General features: G+C 39.7%; 1 protein-coding gene across 4 annotated transcripts in view; it reads left to right on the plus strand.

The window, feature by feature from the left end:
• Window positions 1-23,723, plus strand: part of CFAP61 (cilia and flagella associated protein 61) — a 283,106-nt gene that overhangs the window by 102,666 nt on the left and 156,717 nt on the right. For 3 of the 4 annotated variants that reach the window (XM_045445447.1, XM_045445448.1, XM_045445449.1), the window contains one exon: window positions 20,084-20,210. The exons of the other annotated variant lie outside the window; for it this stretch is intronic. In XM_045445447.1, the coding sequence (XP_045301403.1) occupies window positions 20,084-20,210 (127 nt within the window). The remainder of the gene's footprint in view (window positions 1-20,083; window positions 20,211-23,723) is intronic. 4 annotated transcript variants of the gene reach the window in all.

Consider the following 23,723-nt stretch of genomic DNA (forward strand, 5'->3'; position numbering starts at 1 on the left):
AAAGTCTGCCCCTCCCAGGGCAGTCTGCATCCAGCGACTAGTCTTGTGTGTGGGGAGGGGAGGAGAAGCAATTTAAAAGGCCAGCAGCTCTCTACCTCAAGGAGAGGCAACTCTAAAGGGTCTTCCCAGGGCCAGAACTCCCCATGGGATCAGCTGGGTGTTTGTTGTGACCCTATTGCTTGCAGCTTAACTTCTCCCTCTGCCCTGTCCTGCTTCTGTACTGCTCATGGGGGTGGAGGGTCCCAAGAGCTCACCCTAACAAATGCCAGCAGGTAGAGCTCTGTGTGAGGCTGCCTCCCAGGGAACCTGGCCTACAACTCTAGAGGTGGTCAGTGTTTGCCCTGGGTGGTAGGAGGAGCATCAGGGATGATTTTTAATTCCCTTCTTTACATTGCCTAAAATTTGGAATTCTTCTACACCCAGCTTGAGTAGTGGCTAGACTTCATTTGCTGGCAAGTAGTAGAAACCCATCTAATTGGCTTAAGTAACTGGAGAATCTATTACTACGCAGAGTGAAGTGAAGAATCGTGGGGATGCTGGTTTCATACAGGGTTTAGTCTGTATTAATCTGTCTCTTTCAGGTTGACCTTTCTCAGACCATTGCTTCCCCTGTGGTTACAGGACAGGTGAGGTAGTTTTCGACCTTATATCACTTTAAGTCCAATGGGAAGAGTGGGTAGTTATGCTTCTTTTCGAAAGCCCTATCACAGAAATCTATTTGCATCTCATTGGCTCAGATTGTGTCCTGTGCAGACCCATCACTGGGCCAGAGGCTGCTAGTTGGCATTACTTAGGGATGTTCTGGAAGCTCAAGGGTTGGAGTGGTGCATTGTCAGACACAAATCTGGGGGCATCACTGAAGAAATGGGCAGTTGAGCTGTTCCCCACAGCTGTGTTTCAGGACAGGACCATCTCAATCAATAGAAAGTAAATGGTATATGTGTGATAGGAATAATATCAATACCTTGCATTTTCTATAATTTACCTTTCTCAAGCTGTCTTATACACGTAGTCTTATTCTTACAAGATATTACAGAGTTCATCAAACTGTGCATTTAAAATGGGTGCATTTTACAGAATGTAAGTGAGACCTCAGTAAAGTTGCTGCAAAATCTGTGATAAAGGGCATGGTGAAGTAGTTTCAGAGAGCTTTCTCTGTAATTGATATATTAACCTTTTAAGTGAAACTTTGAGAAACATCCTAAATGATCACTGTATTTGGGGGCTGGCTAAATGAATTTTGGCATGTTCATTCAGCACATTACTATGCAGATTTTGAGGAAATAGAAACAGATTTCTATATCCTATATGGAATGATGTCTGGGATGGTGAGAAAAGTGTGGAGTCAAACAGTAATAGTAGTAGTAATAAAATGTTGTATAGTTGGGACCACACAGTATGCAGCCTTTGCAGATTGGCCTTTTTCACTAGAGATACACATTTTAAAGTTCCTCCGTGGCTTGATAGTTCATTTCTTTTTAGTGCTGAATAATATTCCATTGTCTGGGTGTACCATAGTTTATCCATGTACTTACTGAAGTACATCTTGATTACTCTTACATTTCTTTTTACATTACTCTTACATTTCTTTTTAGTGCTGAATAATATTCCATTGTCTGGGTGTACCATAGTTTATCCATGTACTTACTGAAGTACATCTTGATTACTCTTAAGTTTGGGAAGTTATGAATAAAGCTGCTATAAATATTCGTGTGCAGGTTTTTGTGTGGATGTACGTTTTCAGCTCATTCGAGTAAATGCCAAGGAGCACAAGTTTGGGTTGTATGGTAAGAGTGTTTAGTTTTGTAAGAAACTACCAAACTGTCTTCTAAAGTGGCTATACCATTCCACATTCCCATCAGCAATGAATGAGAGTTCCTGCTGCTCCACATCCTCTCCAGCATGTTGTCAGTGTTTTGAATTTTCACCATTCGAACTGGTGTGCAGTGGTACCTTGTTCTGATTTGTAATTCCCTAATGGTGGATGGTGTGGAGCGCCTTTTCATATGCTATTTGCCATCTGTATATCTACTTTGGTGGCCTTTCTGTTCAGATCTTTTGCCCATTTTTAATTGCCTTGTTTGATTTTTTTGAAAATCATGGGCACGCATTACTTCTATAATAGAAAAACTAGTTATTTTTGCATATACTGAGATTTAAGATTTTGATTATGATTCAAATGGAATTTTTATTAAAATATACTTTACACTCATTGCATTCTTAAGTAGAGTGTGTTGGTGGCATTTTCTTATGACTTGGGATTCTCTTTATAAATAAATATATACTGGAGATGGAGAGCAACCAGATGACATGGGATCAGGAATGGGTCATGGGTCTGGCTGGAGTAGTAGCCTCATTCTCAGTGGCTTCATATTCTTTTTCTCTCACACTATCTCTTTTTACTATGAACATATTTTGCTTTTATTAAAAGTTAAATCTCATTGTTTTAAATAATGAGACTTTCAACGCCTGTCTGGAAATTAGTCATGGTTTATAGCAGGGCCCTCGTTTCCCCTCGTACACTCTACTCATTTGCAGTGTCAGCTTCATTTTTTTTTTATCACCCACATATGATGTTGGGGCAAATCACGTACATCTGGGTTCCTCTCTGAAAAATTAAAGGCTCGCATGCCAAGTAGTATTTGCTGCCCTAGAAAATCATCTTTTGCCACTGTTCCCATCTCAGCCCTCATCAGGAACCTTCCTCTGTTCTTCTGTGAAGAACAACCACTCTGCACTGCTTCTCAGCTTGTCTGCATGTGTAGCCCCTTTTTGCTGTTCCTCTTGTTCCCATACCCCCTTCCATGAAGAACCTGTTCCTGCTTGTGCAGGGGAAGACACCCCTCAAAACCCACAAGTTTGTTACCACCAGGGGATGTCCCTTTTGCGAACATGGCAGCAGGCCAATGTTTTCTAGAAAAAACTCAGATTAGTTACTTATTTAATTTTAACTTTAATTCCAGTTAGTTAACATACGGTGTCACGTTATTTTCAGGTATACAATATAGTGATTCAACACTTCCATACATCACCCAGTGCTCATCACGACAGGTGCACTCCTTCATCCCCATCACCTACTTAACCCATCCCCCCATCCACTTCCTCTCTGGTAGCCATCAGTTTGTTCTCTGTAGTTAAGAATCTGTTTCTTGGTTTCTCTCTCTCTCTTTTCCCTTTGCATGTTCATTTTGTTTCTTAAATTCCACATGAGTGAAATTATATGGTATTTGTCTTTCTCTGGCTGACTTATTTCAGTTAGCATAATACTCACTAGTTCTGTCCATATCATTGCAAATGGCAAGATTTCATTCTTTTTTATGACTGAATAATATTCCATTGCATCTTCCTTGTCCATTCATCAATCGGTGGACACTTGGGGTGCTTCCATAGTTTGGCTATTGTAAGTAATGTTGCAATAAATACAGGGGTGCACCTATCCTTTCAAATTAGTGTTTTTGTGTTCTTTGCATAAAGATGATGATGCAATTCCTGGATCATAGAGTAGTGCTATTTTAAAATTTTGGAGAAGCCTCCACACTGTTTTCCATTGCGGCTGCACCAGTTTGCATTCCCGCCAACAGTGCACGAGTGTTCCTTTTTCTCCACATCCTTGCCAACATGTGTTATTTCTTGTATTGTTGACTTTAGGTATTTATATCTTTTCTTTAATTCTTTAACTAAATTATAAACACAAAGAGCCTTTTAGAGAAACTACACATTTAATGTTAGAGGTGGTAGTTTGGCCTGTCAGGATTGCCCAGCTCCTACAGGGAATATGATCTCGAGAACTGCCTTCTTCCCTCTGCTCTTTTAAAAAAAGCCCTGTACTTCAGGCAGCTGAGCTTGGCTGGATGAAAAGGAGGAGGCCAGCTAGCTTGAAGTTATTTCTCTAAAAATGTGAAAGAAAGACAAACTCACACTCTTACCTTCCAGAGATATTTGTATTTTTGAAATATGATTGGTGTTAAAGACTAACTTTGGAGGAATTTCATATTTTATAAAATGAAGTTCAGAAATGTGAGTATAGCAGTGACCTCCAAGAAGTCCAACTGTCACCTCACATTGACCTCTGACTGAAATCTTGCCCTTTGCAACAACGTGGATGGAACTGGAGGGTATTATGCTAAGAGAAATAAGGCAGTCAGAGAAAGACAGATATCATATGATTTCACTTGTATGTGGGATTTAACAAACACAACTGATGAACATGGGGCAGAGGAAGGAAAAATAAGATAAAAACAGAGAGGGAAGCAAACCAGAAGAGACTGTTTTTTTTAAACTTTTTTTAATGTTTATTTTTGAGTGAGAGAGAGAGACATAGCACGAGCACAGGAGGGGCAGAGAGAAAGAGGGAGACATAGAATCCAAAACAGACTCCAGGCTCTGAGCTATCAGCACAGAGCCCAACATAGGGCTCAAATTCAGGAACAGTGAGATCATGACCTGAGCCAAAGTCGTATGCTTAACTGACTGAGCCACCCAGGCTCCCTTGAAGAGACTCTTTAAATACAGAGAACAAACTGAGGGTTGATGGGGGTGGGGGATTGGCTAAATGGGTGATGGGCATTAAGGAGGGCACTTGCTGGGATGAGCACTGTAAGTGATTGTAAGTGATGAATTACTGGAATCTACTCCTGAAGCCAAGACTACACTGTATGTTAGCTACTTTGAGAATAAATAAAATAATAAAAATAAATTGATCTCTGGCTTTGATTTTCCTGTAGTAACACTGCCTTTATAGGGCCCCTGTCTCCCCATAGCATTCTCTAAAAGTTCTGGGATGATTTCATAGTCACTCCTCTGCTCCTGTGCGCTGACACCTGCATCTTAGCCAAGAGTGCAGGAGGGGTCCAGGTGCAGCACTGGTGTCCTCTGTAAGCCTGGACCTGTGCAGTGAAGCTCTGGGACACAAACCCCTCGTAGCTGTGACAGGGACACTCAGCTTTTAGCGAGTAAGGGTTTATAAGGGTTTGTTTGTCCCTGTTGTCAAGGAAGACCATCCAGGGGTGCCTGGCAGCTCTCCAAGGCCATTGCGGAGGCAACATCTTGTACCTTCCTGCCCCAGAGCACCTGGCTTCCCCTCTCAAGTTCATCTCTGTTTACTCAAGGGGAACTCTGTTTTTCCTACACTGTTCGGTTTGACTCCAAGCGTGGCCCCTAGATCAGCAGCATCAGCATCCATGAGAATTTGCTGAAATGCAGAATCTCGGGCCCTGCCCCAGGCCTTTGGATTGTGTTGTTCACAGAACAATCTGTGTTGTTCACAAGTGTGCCATAAGTGTGCATAAAGTTGATTTTATGCACGTTGAAGTTTGAGGAGTGCTGGAGGTGCTTGTTTTTTAATACAGCTTTCCCCCCTTATCCAAAAGTAAATTGTTGTTATGAAACATCTCATACAGTTAAAGCCAAGAGTATCCCCACACTTTCTGGAAGTTCACATTAGGGCCACTTCCCTTCCCTGAAAGACCTACATTAGTGTGATAATGACTTTCTTTGTAAAAGTAAACATCTTCAGATTTCTTTCTGTTAGCAAAACATGAAGTGGTATAATGCAAACTTTCAGAAAGTGGGGGGTCCCTGTATGTCTCTTGGTATGAAATGATAATGATTCTGTCTCCTCTCCAAATACAGATTTTCTAGAACCATGTAAGCCACATCTACTTTAAACCTTTTGTTATCTGGTAATTTCTGGTTCTGTTGAGGTGCGAAGACTTCTTTGTATCATGTAAATAGACCTTTGGGCTAGATCTTACAAGAATACATGAACTATGACAGTCTTAGGGATTTTTGTCCACTTATACCAAGTAATGTTCATTTCTCTTATCTCTAATTCTTGTCTTTTAATACACACCCTCCCCCTTAACCTGTGTTTCCCTAAAGCTATCTTCTCAAATTTCAAAACATAGATTATCAGTGGGAATGCTTTCTGTTAGAAATTAAAGAAAACACAACTCAAAATGGCTTCAACCATAGGGCATTTATTGGCTCATAGAACTGGGAGGTCTGGAGACAGGCCGGGCTCTAGGGTTTGAATCTTTGGGGTTTTGGTTTCTTTCCCTTTTCCACTCTGTTTTTCCTGGTGTCAGCTCCAGCCTGAAGCTGGCTTATATCCCATTGGCAGAACGGCTGCTGCTGTTCTGGGCTGACATCCGTGCACCACTGCGGAGAAGGGGGAGCTGGCTGCAGGCGCGTGTTTTCTTTCCCAGATGCCCCAGCAGGCCTGCCCTATTCATCCAATACATCATGTTGACTGTGTAGTATGCTCAGCCCCCATTCCAGGTACTGGGCAAGCAGAAGTGACTCAAACAGACAAAAATCCTCGCCCTCATGGGGCCTGCATTCTAGTTAGAGGAGAAAGACACAAAGGGAAGAGATAAAAATAAGTGTGTAAGTGATGAGGGTGAATGTGAAGAATAAAGCAGACAAGGGGATGAAGACGTGCTGGGCTTTGGGGTGTGGAGGGAGCCCTCTTAGGGAAGGAGGTGATGGGGGAGCCACGTGGGCACAGGTCCATGACATCTACTCTTTTTTATACCATGGTCTTACAATTTGTCGTATTCTTCCATTTTTTGCTTCACTTCTCTTGACATTTGGGATGGATCATTCTTGCTCTTAAGTTTGGTTACTTTAAATTTCATGACCTCATGTTCTGGTCTCCCACCCAATCTCGTTCTTCTTCCCTTGGGAAATTATATTTGTGTCTGTCATCTGCCCTCCAGCCATGCTCGTGAGCCCTGGAACAAATCATTCATTCAATTGTTAGCGATGTCTACCTCTTCTGTCAACAGATTCCACGCCAAGGTTCCCTCTCATTTGACTTATGACTGCTGGTCTTTGAAAAGAACATAATATTTATGTTAACTTCCAGTGTAAATGTATATAAACTAAATGCTTTTTAACACTTGTTACTTTATACAGTGATCTCTAGGATGTTTCCAAACTTAATATGGGGTTAGAATGTGGTATAAATGATTCTTTTTCCTTTCGTTCCTGCTCGCCCATTCTTAACCTTCACACTGGCTTTCCTTCCTCTTGTTTATTCATGAGTGGAGACCACATTTGGCTGAACTTGCCACTCATTCCATCTTCCTTCTCTTCCAAACCACGTTTTTCTGAAATTTGCCACTTTTAATTTAGGGAAATATGTTTCAAACTTACTTATTGTGCTAGAAATTATTCTCTACACATAAATATTTACTACTAAATTAAATCATACCACCAATTGTCAACTTTGCTCAATAAGTGAAAATGCCTCTGGGTAGTTGTCTTTTAAATGATTCATCCCCTTGACATTTTTCTTTTATTTGCTTCTCTGTGGGTGATTCATGCATGCCTGGTCGTCATTTTTTCTAGCATGTCACTTATACCTATTTCTGGCCCGTATATCACCAAGAGTGTTGTAGTGATGTCAGTCCTGGTGCTCTTAATCAGCCTCCTTGAATAGAACCTAATAGAAAACTTGATTTTGTGGTTATTGTTTTATTTTGTTTGTTTTTGGTTTAAGCTGAAATATTGATGACTGTCAAGTTGTTTTAGGTTTCTACCAGATAGATCACTCCTTTGGAATTCAGAAAGACTCAACTTACTTTTTCTTCTTTCTGTCATTTTGTTTTAATTTACTGGCATCAAAAAATTGTTTAATTTACTGGCATCAAAAATTCTGCAAGGCACATACTCTTGCAGGTGTCTAAAACATTCATTCAATTTGGGATTGAAAAATTAACTATTAAATCTTTTTCCTTCTGGGGTGCCTGGGTGGCGCAGTCGGTTAGGCGTCCGACTTCAGCCAGGTCACGATCTCGCGGTCCGTGAGTTCGAGCCCCGCGTCAGGCTCTGGGCTGATGGCTCAGAGCCTGGAGCCTGTTTCCGATTCTGTGTCTCCCTCTCTCTCTGCCCCTCCCCTGTTCATGCTCTGTCTCTTTCTGTCCCAAAAATAAATAAATGTTGAAAAAAAATTTTTTTTTAAATCTTTTTCCTTCTAATTTTATATATGATTTTCTATTTTGTTATGTGTACAGTCTGATTAAGTCCTATCAATTCTGACCTTTGAGGTCAGAGTCTGCCAAAAATGGGGCAAGAATAAAAACTCACTGTGAAGCAGGTGACCATGGCTGCCAAACTTTCAAGACCCAAGAAGGAACCAATGAGCAGGGACTTCATCATTTTTTCATGGAGAGGTGACATTTCTTAGGGAATCATGGGCCTGGGCATTCAAGTAAATCAGAGAGAGAAAGTATAAGAGAGAGGTGACCTGGGAGCTTGAAGGCCTATGGAGAAGGGTTAAGAAACAAGATAGACCCATGTAGGACCCCCTTAGCTATGGGATGGAGGAAGCCATGAGGATAGGTAAGGAGAACCACAGCTGATCTCTCTGATTCAAGGTGACTTTAAAACCATGCTGAACCCTTGGGAAAAGAATGGTTAAACTATCCCAGTTACTGAGTATAAGTTCACTTCTGGGAAGGTTGGGCAAGATGACAGAACAGGTAGAGGGAGGTGGGAGTTCCCTTTCTGGTTAGACACCATATGACAGCAGGAAAGGCCTAGCCTAGAGATGACAATGAAAAAATGAAGATCAGAAACTCTTTGTTTGAGACTTACGAGGAGTTTAAGAAGTGGGCCCACATTTAGATACCTCCAGTGAACTCATCATCTTTTGCAATCCTCCCAGGCCCAATTCTGACATGTAAACATCAAAATAGACTTTGTATTTTTGGATGTTGATTTAGCCTGTTAAAAGTTCATTCCACAGAAGGTCTTAGCATCATTTTGTAAATCCTCAATTAATTTTCTTAATCTTTAGATTTATCTGAAAATATGGCAAGGAATAAAGATGGCTTCTTGCTAATTCAACAGTAAATACAATCTCCCTTTGGTGTGTGCATGTGTATATGACACCCATATATATTTTTAGATAATTTCATTTAATTAAGGATCACACATGTTGGGAATAAAACACTAAGCATCCTTACAACTTTGTTTTGAAGCTGGTTTTATTTTTCAAGGGCTTTCTACTGAAACACAGGCCAAGTTCTCCATAATTCCTGGTCCATCTCTAACCTCATATACATTATCTAAAACCTTAAGGAATTTCACAATTATTTCTCAGAAGATGGTTCTGGAATCAATAGATCAGCTCCATAAGAGCAGGAGGCGTGGACTGTCTTATTCTCTGACGGATCCCCAATACCCAGAACACACACCGGGCATTCAGTAGGTGTTTAATCAGTATTTGTTACTGACTGAATGCACCATTCTCAATAAAGCCACTTTAATAATTGATTTTTTAAGGAATACATTTTAAGTGAGAATCTGCCTCTTATGTATATTCATTTTTTACTTTTTCTGGAGTTCCTGTCAGTTGCTGTATAAAAGCAATTAGGCCATCTGATTATTGCCCCATTTGTATTTCCTATCAGGTGGCCACAGGTCCCTGTCCCCTTATACCATTAAAGGCAAAATGAACAAGCAGCCATTCCAATCTGTAAGCAGTCATATGCACACTGGCCACTTGCCTCAAAACCCCTGCTGAAAAGGTCACCTGTGGAGGAAACCTACATTGGCTTTTTGAGCTGCGCAAAAAAAACAATGGAAAAATTGCTCTCAGAGTCAAACACTAGGCAACAGAGAGTAAGTAGCCTTGCCCAATAAAAATACAGGGTGAGCCACAGGGGTAATTTTAAATGTTCTGATAGCCCTATTAATTAAAAAGCTTAAAAATTGAGTGAAGTTAATGGTAATATTTATCATTTAACCCCTTATATCCAAATATTATTGTTTCAACGTATCATCACTATAAAAGAAGTATCAGTGAGATACTTTATTTACATTCTTTTTTTTGTACCAAGTCTTCAGAATTCAGTGGTTATTTTACGCATATAGCACATCTCAATTTGGAGATGCCCCCTTTCTTTTTTATTTTTTAATTTTTTAAATGTTTGTTTATTTTTGAAAGAGAGAGAAACAAAGTGCGGTGGGGGAGGGGCAGAGAGGAAGAGACACAAAATCCGAAATAGGCCCTAGGCTCTGAGCTGTCAGCACAGAGCCCATTGCTGGGCTTGAACTCATGAACTGTAAGATCATGACCTGAGCCAAAGTTGGATGCCTAACCAACTGAGCCACTCCGGCGCCCCAGAGATGCTATCTTTCAATTGCTCAGTAGCCATGTGTGGCTTACGGCTGCCATATTGGACAGTGTACCATTAGATTAGAGTAGTGCACAAACATACTGCCATTGCCCATTCCTCTCCATGGAAGTCTGGGAACACATGAAGGTTGTGAAGTGTTCCTCTTTGGCAAACTTAAATAGCAGAGATGAGAGCCTTACAATGCAACAAAATGGTTGTGTCCTCTAATCAACAATACATTTTCATGGACAAACTGGTGAAATTATGTTCGTGTTTTTGTGATACTTGGCAGTAAAACAGCCTCATATTCCATTAAACGTTATTGAGAAATGCTGTGGGCTAGGAAAAACCCTGGCCTTTCAGAGTGGACCACCAATAGAGACGTGGAAAAAAATGTCACATGCTCATTCACCTCCTGGTTCCACAATACTCTTTGTTTGTTTGTTTGTTTGTTTTGAGAGAGAGAGCACGAGCAGGGTAGGGGCAGAGAGAGAGGGAGAATTCTAAGCAGGCTTTGCGCAGTCAGCACAGAGCCTGACGTGGGGCTTGAACTCACAAAACCGCAAGATCATGACCTGAGCCCAAATCAAGAGTCAGATGCTTAATCAACTGAGCCACCCAGGCGCCCCTCCACAACACTCAGCAATGCTAGTGTAGCACTGACCATATACAGAAGCATGGGGGAAACTCTCTGGTCATCTGCATGAAAGCTTCATCGTTCATTCCTTTAGTGGATGTTTATTGAGCTCCTCTCTGGTTCGAAAATATTTTTATCACCCAAATTAGCAGTCACTCCTATTCTCTCCTGCCACCCCAGCCTCTGGTGGAAGCAAGTCTGCTTTCTGTCTCTATAAATTTGCCTGTTCTGAACATTTCATATAAATGGAATTGTACAATATATGGCCTTTTCTATGTGGCTTCTTTCACTTAGCATAATGTTTTCTAGTTCATCCATGTTGTGGCATGTGTCAGTACTTCATTTCTTTCTGTGGCTGAATTATAGATTCCATTATAGATAGATCACATTTTGTTTATCCCTTCAGAAGTGGATAGAGATTTGGGCTCTTTCCATCTTTGGGGCTATTGTGAATAATGCTGCCATAAAAATTCAAGTACAAGATTTTGTGTGGCCATATGGTCTTCATTTCCTTGAGTATTTTCCTGTATTTTTGTGGTGTTGTTTTTTACATAATCCTTCTGAATTAGATCTTGGCATAAGGTGGACATATCAGAACAAAGTTCTTATCCTTCACTTAAAAATTGCTCAAAATATTTATATTATTAAGGTTATATTAATTGATCATCTTTATATCAGTTAATTATAGATGTAGATTGTTCTTTGTAAATATGCTACCTGTCATGCTATATGGAAGCATGCATTAAAATTTAAGCACAAAATATTCACTGTAATTGACAACTAAGTGGGTTAGAATATGTCGCTTTATTAATGGGAGGAGGAACAGCACTCCTTTATTTAGTAATAACACCCTAGTGACTGGAGAGCATTCAGTGCCAGGCCAGCTATATAATATGCAGCGCATCTTTAGATGGAGAAGTCATCTTACCATGGGCTCGCCACTTCAACCTGAGGCAAGTAGGCATTCTCTAGTGGCTTGCAACCTCTGCATTTGGCTGCACAAAGTACTTGGGTCAGGGGCAGGCAAGATCCACACTGAGTTGCCAGCTGAGCACCCATGGAACTGCCTGCCCTGGGTGATCATGGCCACTAGCTTGCTCTAACTAGAGACTCCATGGGGCTTGTACCTGATACTCCACCCTCCCCATGCCTGTGTCTAGGACCCCATGAAGGTAGAGCATAATGGCTGCATGTGGGCCTCCCCCACCAATGCAATCCAGTTGTCACTTCTGTCAGAGGGCCACAGTAGTCACGGGGCAGGGATGGGGAGGCCCTGCGGGGCCCAAGGTTCTGGAGGCAGGAAACAAGTGGGAGAGAAGCCATGGAGCGATGGTGGGAGGTAGGTACCATGCATGAGCTGTGGCATCAAACCCCTGGACACACTCCATTGTCTTCTTGACTTCATGTAAAAACACAAAATCAAAGATTAAATCATTAGGAATTTAAAGACTCATGAAGCCAGCCCAGGTTCAATGTCATCTCTTAAGTTTTTAACACACTTTATTTTGTTTTAATTTTTTTAAATTTATATATTTATTTTGAGAGAGAGTCAGCACAAGTGGGGGAGGGGCAGAGAGAGAGAGAATCCCAAGCAGGCTCCGCACCACCAATGCAGAGCCCAATGTGGGTCTTGAACCCATGAAGCTGTGAGATCATGACCTGAGCCGAAACCAAGAGTCAGGTGCTTAACTGAATGAGCCACCAGGCACCCCACTTCTTAACATACTTTCAACATTTGGGGAAGAATTTGACTTTACACATGAAGTAAATATGAAATAAAGCATGATCTCAACTATTATTATTTTTATGTCTGTCATCTTTTTTTTGAGGTATAGTTGATGCAACATTATGTTAGTTTCAAGTGTACAACATAATGATTTGGTATTTGTATGCACTGTGAAATGATCACCATAGTAAGTCCAATTACCATCCATCAGCATGCAGAATTATACTTTTTGTTTTCTTGTGATGAGAACTTTTAAGATTTACCCTCTGGCAGCTTTTAAATATGCACTGCAGTCTTGCTGAGTATGGTCACAGTGCTGTTCATTACATGCCCATGACTTTTATTTTGTAACTGGAAGTTTGTGCTTTTTGACACCCTTCACCCATTTTACCAACTCCCAACCCCTTCCCCTCCGGCAACCACTTTTCAGTTCTCTGTATCTTTGAGTTTTGTTTCTTTGTTTTGGTTTTTAGATTCCACAAATAAGTGAAAGCATACAATATTTGTCTTTCTCTGACTTATTGCACTTAACATAACACCCTCAAGATCCATCCATGCTGTTGCAAGTGGCCAGATTACATTATTCTTTATGGCTAAGTAGTATTCCATTGTATATACACACCACATCCTCTTTATCCATCCATCCATCAATAGATACTTGTTTCTATATCCTGACCATTATAAATAATGCTGCAGTGAACATAGGGTGCATATATCCCTTTGAGTTAGTGTCCCCATTTTCTTTGAATAAGCACCCAGAGGTAGAATTGCTGGATTATATGGAGTTTTATTTGTAATTTTTTGAGGAACCTCTACAATGTTTTCCATAGCAGCTGCATCAATTAACATTCCCATCAATAGTGCATGAGTGATCCCTTTTCTCTGCAACCTCACCAACACTTGTTATTTATTTTTCTTTTCTTTTCTCTTTTCTTTTCTTTTCTTTCTTTTCTTTTTTCTTTTCTTCTTTTTTCTTTTCCTTTTCTTTTCTTTTCTTTTCTTTTCTTTTCTTTTCTTTTCTTTTTTCTTTTATAATAGGCCTCCTAATAGGTATGAGGTGATATCTTACTGTGGTTTTGATTTGCATGTATCTGTTGATCATCTGTCTTCTTTGGAAAAATGTATGTTCAGATCATCTGCCCATTTTTAAATCAGATGATTATTATTTTTTTGCTATTGAGTTGCATGAATTCTTTATATATTTTGAATATTCACCCCTCATCAGATATATAATTTCCTATCAGATATATATTTTCTCCCTTCAGTAGATTGCCTGTCATTTTGTTGGTGATTTCCTTTGCTCTGCAGAAGATTTTTAATTTCACGTATTCCCACTTGTTTATTCTTTGACTTTGTTGCCTTTCCTTTTGTATTCAGTTCCAATATATCATTGCCAAGTCCAGTGTCAAGGAGCTTACCATGTATGTTCTCTTCTAGGAGTTTTATGGTTTCATCTTACATTAAAGTCTTTAATGCGTTTTGTGTTGATTTTTGTGTGTTCTTGCCTCCTTTGTCACATATTAATTGATCATGTAAGCATGTGTTTATTTCTGGGAAATCAATTCTGTTCCATTAATCTATGTGTCTGTTTTATGCCAATACTATTGTGATTACTGTTACTTTGTAATACAGTTTGAAATCAGGGAGCATGATGCTTCTGGCTTTGTTCTTTCTCAAGGCTGCTTTGGCTATTTAGGGCCTTTTGTGATTCCATACAAATTTTAGGAATATTTGTTCTATTTCTATGAAAAATGCCATTGTAATTTTCTTAGGGATTGCATTGAATCTTTATATTTCTCTGGGTAATAAAGACATTTTAACAATATTGATTCTTCCAATTCATGAGCATGGGAATACTTCCCATTTATTTGTGACTTCAATTTCTTTCATCTATGTATTATAATTCTCAGTGTGCTGGTCTTTCACTTCCTTGGTTAAATTTATTCTTAGGTATTTTATTCTTTTGATGCAATTGTAAATTGGATAGTTTTCTTAATTTTTCTGATAGTTCATTGTTAGTGTATAGAAATGCAATAGATTTTTGTGTAGCGAATTTGTATCCTGTAACTTTACTGAATTTGTTTATTAGTTCTTAGCAGTTTTGGGGGGAAGTCTTTAGGATTTTCCATATGTAAAATAATGTCATCTGCAAATAGTGAATTTCACTTCTTCCTTTCCAATTTGGATGTCTTTTATTTCTTCTTCTTGCCTAATTGCTCTGCCTAGGACTTATAGCACTGTATTTAATAAAAATGGTGAGTGTAGGCATTGTTGTCTTGTTCCTGATCTTAGAGGACAGTTTTACGCCACTGAGTATGATCTTAGCTGTGGGTTTGTCATTTATGGCCTTTATTATGTTGAGGTATGCTCCCTCTATGCCTACTTTGTTGAGAGTTTATCATGAATGGATATTGAATTTTGTTATATGCTTTTTCTGCATCTATTGAAATGATTGTATGATTTTTGTCTTTCATTTTGTTAATGTGGTGTATCACATTGATTGATTTGATTTGTGGACATTGAACTATTCTTGCCTCCCTGGAGTAAGTCCCCCTTGATCATAGTGTGTGGTCCTCTTAATGCATTGTTGAATTCAGTTTGCTAATAGTTTGTTGAGGATTTTTGCATCTATGTTTATCAAGGATATTGGCCCTTAATTTTCTCTTTTTGTGGTGTCTTTGTCTAGTTTTGGTACCAGGTAATGCTTGCCTCCTAAAATGAGTTTGGAAATACCCCTTCTCTTCAATTTTTTGGAAGAGTTTGAGGATTGGTATTAAATCTTCTTTGCATGTTTGGTAGAATTCACAGTGAAACTGTCTGGCCCTTGACTTTTTGTTTGTTGGGAAGTTTTTTATTACTAATTCAGTTCCCTCACTACTGATCTATTAAGATTTTCTATTTCTTCATGATCCAGTCTTGGAAGAGTATATGTTTCCCGTAATTTATCCATTTCTTCTAGGTTGTCCAATTTGTTGGCATGTAATTATTCATATTCTTTCATTTCTGATTTTATTTACTTGAGCCCTCTCTTTTTTTCTTGGTAGGCCGAGCTAAAGGTTTATCTTTTTAAAGAATCAGCTCTTCATTTCATTGATGTTTTCTATTGTCTTTTTAGTCTCCATTTCATTTATTTCTGCTCTGATCTTTGTGACTTCCTTTCTTCTATTAACTTCGGGCTTCATATGTTCTTCTTCTAGTTCCTTTAGGTGTAAGTTAGATAGATTGTTTATTTGAGATTTTTCTTGTTTTTTTGAGGTAGGCCTATATCACCATGAACTTCCTCTAAGAACTGTTTTTGCTGCATTCAGTAGATTTTGGTATGATGTATTTTAATTTTCATTTCTCTCAAGGTATTTTTAAACTTGCCTTTTGATCTGTTTGTTGACTCATTTGTTGTCCAGCACCATGTTGATTAAACATTTTTTCCAGTTTTTTCCTTGTAATAGCTTTGTTGTTTCGTACCAGTGTGGTTGGAAAGATGCTTGATATGATTTCAGTCTTCTTACATTTATTTAAATTTGTTTTGTAGCCTAACATATGATCCATTCTGGAGAGTGTTCCAGATGCACTTGAGAAGAATGGATATTCTGCTGCTTTTGGATGAAATGTTTTGTATATCTGTATGTTAAGTCCACATGGTCTAATAAGTCACTTAAGGCTGATGTTTCCTTTTTTATTTTGTGTCTGGATGATCTATCCAGTGATGTAGTAGGGTATTAAAGTCCCCTGCTATTGTATTGCTATAAATCTCTCCCATTTAGGTGCTCCTATACTATACACATAAATATTTACCTCTTTATCATTATTTAATGCCCGTCTTTATCTTTTTTATTAAATTTTTTAATGTTTATTTATTTTTGAGACAGAGAGACACAGAGCGTGAGCAGGGAGGGTCAGAGAGAGAGGGAGGCACAGAAATTCTTAGCAGGCTGTAGGCTCTGAGCTGTCAGCACAGAGCCCAATGCGAGACTCAAACCCACAAACCGTGAGATCATGACCTGAGCTGTAGTCTGACGCTTAACTGACTGAGCCACCCAGGCACCCCTATGTCTTTGTCTTTTAGTTTAGTCTTTGTTTTAAAGCCTGTTTTGTGTGATATAGCTATAGCCTTGTCTGATATAACCCTAGCTTTCTTTTAGCTTCTATTTGCATGGAATATCTTTCTCTATCCCTTCACTTTCAGTCTGTATGTCTTATGTCTGAAATGAGTCTCTTATAGACAAGATGTAAACAGATTCCTTTAAGCTGAAAAGAAGGGGCACTATTTATATATATGCATATATATAATATAAAATAGTCTATTTTAAGTTGATAGCAATTTAAGTTTGAACACATTCTAAAGGACTACATTTTTACTCACTCCACCTCCATGTTTTGTGTTTTTGAGGTCACATTTTACATCTTACTTTGTGTATCCCTTAACTAATAATTGAAGCTATAGTTATTTTTACTACTTTTTTTTTGTTTTTTAACTTTCATACTAGCTTTGCAAGTGATTAATTCACTACCTTTACTATATATTTACTTTTACCAGTGAGATTTATACTTTCATATGTTTTCTAGTTTCTAATTAGTGCCCTTTCTGACATTTCTTGTAAGGCCAGTTTAGTGGTGGTGAACTCCTTTAGTTTTTACTTGTCTGGGAAACTCTTCATCTCTTAATTCTGAGTAACAGCGTTGGTGGGCAGAGTCTTCTTGGTTGGAAGTGTGTTCCTTTCATTACTTTGTATGTATCCTGCCACTGCCTTCCAGACTGCCTTTCAGACTCTGCTGAAAATTCTGCTAATAGTCTTAGGGTGGTTCCCTTCTACATAACAAGCTGTTGTTTTCTTCCTGCTCTTAAGACTCTCTCTTTATCTTTAACTTTTGACATTCTAATTATATTTATTAGTGTGGATCTTTTTGAGTTCATCTTATTTGGAACACTCTGTGCTTCCTGGATCTGGATGTCTGTTTTCTTCCCCAGGTTAGGGAAGTTCTCAGCCATGGTTTATTCAAATACATTTTTTGCCCTGTTCTCTCTCTCTTCTTCTGGGACTCCAATAGTGTGAATGGTTTTCTGCTTGATGTTGTCCCATGGGTACCCTTAGGCTGTCTTCACTTTTTACATTCCTTTTTCTCTTCCCTGCTCTGTGTAGATGAGTTCCACTGCCCTGTCTGCTGGATCAGTGATTCTTTCTTCTGCTTCATCTAGTCTGCTGGTAACCCCCTCTCGTGTATTTTTCATTTAATGTATTCTTCAGCTCTGTGACTTCTGTTTGGTACTTCCTTGTATTTCCTATCTCTGTGGAAGTTCTCACTGTGGTCATTCATATTTCTCCCATTTTGGGTGAGCATCCTTATGACCATTATTTTGAACTCTTAATCGGGTAAGTTACTTATCTTCATTTCATTAAGATTTTTTTCTGAGGTTTTATCTTGTTCTTCCATTTGAAACATATTTCTTTATCCATTCATCAGTTGATGGACATTTAGGCTGTTTCCATAATTTGGCTATTGTTGAAAGTGCTGCTATAAACATTGGGGTACAAGTGCCCCTATGCATCAGCACTCCTGTATCCCTTGGGTAAATTCCTAGCAGTGCTATTGCTGGGTCATAGGGTAGATCTATTTTTAATTTTTTGAGGAACCTCCACACTGTTTTCCAGAGAGGCTGCACCAGTTTGCATTCCCACCAACAGTGCAAGAGAGTTCCCATTTCTCCACATCCTCTCTAACATTATAGTCTCCTGGTTTGTTCATTTTAGCCACTCTGACTGGTGTGAGGTGGTATCTGAGTGTGGTTTTTATTTGTATTTCCCTGATGAGGAGCAACATTGAGCATATTTCATATGCCTGTTGGCCATCTGGATGTCTTCTTTAGAGAAGTGTCTATTCATGTTTTCTGCCCATTTCTTCACTGGATTATTTGTTTTTCGGGTGTGGAGTTTGGTGAGTTCTTATATACACAATGGAATAAGAATGAAATATGGCCTTTTGTAGCAACATGGATGGAACTGGAGAGTGTTATACTAAGTGAAATAAGTCATACAGAGAAAGACAGATACCATATGTTTTCACTCCTGTATGGATCCTGAGAAACTTAACAGAAGACCATGGGGGAGGGGAAGGAAACAAAAAGTTAGAGAGGGAGGGAGCCAAACCATAAGAGACTCTTAAAAACTGAGAACAATCTGACAGTTGATGGGGGGTGGGAGTTAGGGGAGGGTGGGTGATGGGTATTGAGGAGGGCACCTGTTGGGATGAGCACTGGGTGTTGTATGGAAACCAATTTGACAATAAATTTCATATTAAAAAAATAAAAAAGAAAAAAAGAAATATATTTCTGTTTACTCATTTTGTTTGACACTCTGTGTTTGCTTCTATGTGTTAGGCAAAACAGCTACCTTTCCCAATCTTAAAGGAGGGAAGGAGGAGCCTGTTATTTAAACTTGTCCTAGCTCTTGGTTGTTTCTCTATCCTTTGTGATTGTCTAAGCAGCCTGATTTATTCGTGATATGTCCCATTTATTGAGAGAGTGTCCATGTTTCAAAGAGAGCATTCATTCAGCACCTACTTCCAGGCTGATTCTAAGCCAGACCTTCATGCAGCAGCTTTCAAAGTATTCAAATATATACAGTTCTGTGGGACTACAGTCATAAATCCTGCTCATCCCCAGATCAGGTGACCTGGAGCTGCATCTTGGGTGATATTTAAAAATTTGGGGGCTTCAAACAAGTGTATAAGCTCTTTTCTGGGAGTTACTGGCAAGCTGTAGCAAAGCTAAGGGAGAGCACAAAGTTGGCACCCTCTGGCCTACTTTCTTTGGACACTCCCATAGCTGCTAGATGTGTAGCAAACCTGAGGCCTGCCCCTCAGGCTGCAGCTCCAGGACAAGTACATAGGCCTTTTTCACAGAAAGACCAGGGTGTGTTTCAGTCTGCAACTGTGCAGTGCCCTAGGGGTGGTAGCCTGCCAAGAACTGCCTCTGTGATTGTTACAGCCCCATGGGACCCAAGAACACAAGCTTCCCTGGCTCCCAGACCCAGGTGATCAAGGAAAGCCCCCTGTGTGGACTGCACCCCTCAGAGTTTTAGCGAGGCAGAGAGAGGGTAAATAGCAGCTCCATATTTGTGAGATCTCTCCCAATCGTGGGTCACTGTGCTAGGGTGAGGTTTTTTGGCAAGATTGAATCTCTGCCTCTTCTACCATCTTGATGTGGCCCTTTATTGTTTGTTGTGAAGGAGCCATTCAGCTAATTTTGAGGTCTTTTGCAGAGGGAATTATTCCATATGTAGCAGTACATTTGGTGTGTCTGTGGGAAGAGATGAATTCAGGATCTTCCTATGTTCCCATCTTAGACTGCCCCCTCTTTCTGCACATTTCAAAATAAATGCATCTAGAGTGTAACTTTGTGTTCTCTCTGGTTAATGAAAATACATTTCTAGAATGAAATGAGTTACTTTTATAATTAATCAAACGCTAATGTTACATGAACATTTTTGCTGAATATTATTTTATGTATATGTGATACATTATAATTGTGTTCATTTTGAGGGGGAGGATATATATTTTAGTACCTTAACCTAAAAAAAAGTATCTCTCCTCAACCAGGTCTATTAAAATAAGATTAGCCTCTTTGTCGGATACTCCTGGTGTTGAAAACCTTGTTAGCACTCTCATGCTGAATAAAAGTATATTGGAGGATTTAAAGCAATACAATGAGGCTCACAGAGACCCTGTAAGTACCTACTATGACCCGATTGCTTCCTTTCCCTCGTGATATGGGACCATTATGACCCATGTAGTTTCAGCCTTGAGGTTTCCTTGGATCTCAGTTGGAGAATTGTGTGGTGGGGAGGCAGAGGTGGAGTTGGGAGATGGGAGCAAGAAAAGAAAACCTGGGAAACTGGGGTTTAGGGAAGTGAGGGTGTTCTCCTCACTGGTGGCCCCAAGGCAGAGTGCTGGTCAGATATTCTAAATCTTTATCACAGAGAGAAAATTTGGACTTGATCCAGACAAGTATCCTGAAACAGGATAGATCTCAGGGCTTGGAATAGGAAGATCTGACTGAGGTTAGGGAATGGTAGCTCAGGAACCTGTGGTGCTTGGTGCTTAACCAGCAACACTGGATATCAGACCTATCCAGTCTGATGGAACTCCATTTGACCCTACTGGATGGTGATTCTGTCTAGAGGGGTTTTTTTTGTTGTTGTTGAGCTGGCTATGTCCTCAGGGAATGGATGAGCTAGGAAAGATCTTGTATGACAAATGTTGGGTTCTCTTTCTAGGAGTCCTTATGTTAACACTGCTTTCTTGAGGACCATGACAGTTAACTTAACCAGACATAGAACAGCACATGGAGTTGGAGAAATGCTGTTACATTTTTGATAAATTTTATTAAAAAAAAAAAAGTCTTATTGAGCTATAACCAATGAACAGCTTGATAGATTTTACAATTCAAATACACCATGTAATGAGCGCCTGTTTCCGGAAACAGACTAACCCCTGCCTGAAGACTAACCCAGCCTGCCTGAAGTTCCTCTCATGCTCCCATTCAGTTACTTTCTCCTCATGTTAATACCACCTTGACTTCTAAGATTATAAATTAGTTATGCCTGTTTTTGAACTTTATTTGAAGGGATTGTACCATATGTGCTCTGATATCAGGCTTTTATTGCTCAGCAACATGTGAGACTCACACATATTGTGGTGTAAAGTATTTCATTGCATGAATATTCCACAATTTATTTCTTCCTTCCACTGTCATTTGGGAAGGTTTCCAGCTATTGGATCTTTTGAATAAGCACTTTAAGTTTTAAGTCATCGAGAGGGAGACACCTAACACCTGAACACAGTGAAATATTTAATATTTATCAAACAAGTATTTGATAAGGTAGCAAATTAAAATAAAACTTCTCTCCAGAACATGTTTTTTTTTTGTTTTGGTTTGTCTTGATCTGTTTGTTTTTTCTTTTTTTCTTTTTTTTTTTTTTTTTGCTACTTACCTCCTGGCCTGCTAATGCAGTGTGATGTAGCACCCTGTTTCTCGAAATGTGGTTTAAGGAGCCATAGGGGCCTCTGAGACATAAATTTTCAGGGGCGTCCATGAAGTAACAAAAAAATTGTTTCTGTTGGGCGCCTGGGTGGCTCAGTCGGTTAAGCGTCCGACTTCAGCCAGGTCACGATCTCGCAGTCCGTGAGTTCGAGCCCCGCGTCAGGCTCTGGGCTGATGGCTCAGAGCCTGGAGCCCGTTTCGGATTCTGTGTCTCCCTGTCTCTCTGCCCCTCCCCCGTTCATGCTCTGTCTCTCTCTGTCCCCAAAATAAATAAACGTTGAAAAAAAAATTAAAAAAAAATTGTTTCTGTGATATGAATAAGAAAGTATTTTCCTTTTCCACTGTATTGATCTTCACACCAATGGTGCAAACGCAGTGGTGAGCACAGCCTTGGGAGTCTCAGTGTGAATCAAAGCAGCGGCACCAGAGTTCATTGAGTTCTTCATCGCCATTCACTCATGTTAACATCAGGAAAAGAAAATCTAGTGAGGGCATCGTTGCACAGCAACACAATGGCCAAAACAAAAAGAGTGGTACCACTAGATGCTGGGGAGGATGCAGGGAAACAGGATCATTCACATGTTGCCAGTGGGAATGTAAAATGCTACCATGCTCTGGGAGACATTTTGGCTATTTCTATAAAAACTAAAAATGCAGCAACCGTATGACCTAGTAATTGCACTCCTGAGCATTTATCCCAGAGAAATGAAGTCTTGTATGCGAATGTTCATAAGCTGTCAGAATCAGCCCAGATGTCCTGCAACAGGTGAATGGGTAAACTGTGACGTGTCCATGCCATGGAATAGTACTTAACAATACAAAGGAATGAACTGTAGGTTTATTCATCAGCTTGGATGAATCTGCAGAGAATTATGCTGAGTTGGGGTGGGGGGAAGCCAAGCCCTAAAGGTTACATACTGTATGATTCCACTTACATTACATGTTTGAAATAACACAGTTTTAGAAATGGAGAAGAGATTATTTGTTGCCACAGGTTAAGGGCCAGAGGAAGGCAGAAAGTAGATGGGTGTGGTTATAGCAAAGTAATTCAAGGCATCTTTTGTTGGAACTGTACTGGTGGATATATGAACCTACACATGGATAAAATTGTGTAGAACTTGATACACACACACACACACACACACACACACACACACATCAATGTGCATTCCCTGCTTGTCGTATTATGCTAGAGTTTTGCAGAATCTTACTATGACAGGATACTGGGCAAAGTGTAGAAGGAATTTCTCTGTATTTCTTTTAAAAAAAAAAAACATTTGTTTTTGAGAGACAGACAGAGACAGAGTGCAAGCAGGGGAGGGGCAGAAAGAGAAGGAGATACAGAATCTGAAGCAGGCTCTAGGCTCCGAGCTGTCAGCACAGAGCCCAACATGGGGCTCAAACCCACTAACCGTGCGATCATGACCTGAGCCAAAGTTGGCCGCTCAACTGACAGAGCCACCCAGGCGCCCCTGTCTGTATCATTTCTTACAACTACTTGTGAGGCTACAGCTATCTCAATATAACTTTCAATAAAAAAAGAAAAAGAAAAGCCAGTTTCACTTGAAGTGGTAAAAATTACTAACTTAATTAAATTTCAATCCTTAAGTACCTGTATTTTCAATATTCTGTTGTGGCAAAATGCGAGGTGCACATAAAGGTCTCCTACTGCAGACTAAAGTATGTTAGTTGTTTCAAGAAAGAGCATTTCTGCAATTGTTTGATTTTCATGCAGATCTAGCCCCTGTTCTCATGGAACACCACTTTTACTTGAAAGAACAGCTGGCAGACAAAATATGGTTATTCGGTCTCAGTCTCGAATACTTGGCAGACATTGTCTTAAAAATGAAAGACGCAAGGCTGTCACTCCAAGGGAACAACTGACAGTATTTGTTCCCTGTGATAATATCCAAGCTTTCAATAAAAAAATTAGAATTTTGGAAAATCAGTATCTTTCATCATGAACTTCACAGCTTCCAAAAATTTTAAAAAGTTTTTCTGATGAGGCTGGTGGCAATGTCACCAAATGTGATGCTTTTAATTTTTTTAGCATTTATTTATTATTGAGAGACAGAGCATGAGTGGGAGAGGAGCAGAGAGAGGGAGACACAAAATCTGAAGCAGGCTCCAGGGTCTGAGCTGTCAGCACAGAGCCCAGTGCGGAGCTCAAACTCACGAACTGTGAGATCATGACCT

Source organism: Leopardus geoffroyi, chromosome A3, assembly GCF_018350155.1.
Source record: "Leopardus geoffroyi isolate Oge1 chromosome A3, O.geoffroyi_Oge1_pat1.0, whole genome shotgun sequence".
Lineage (NCBI taxonomy): Eukaryota > Metazoa > Chordata > Mammalia > Carnivora > Felidae > Leopardus > Leopardus geoffroyi.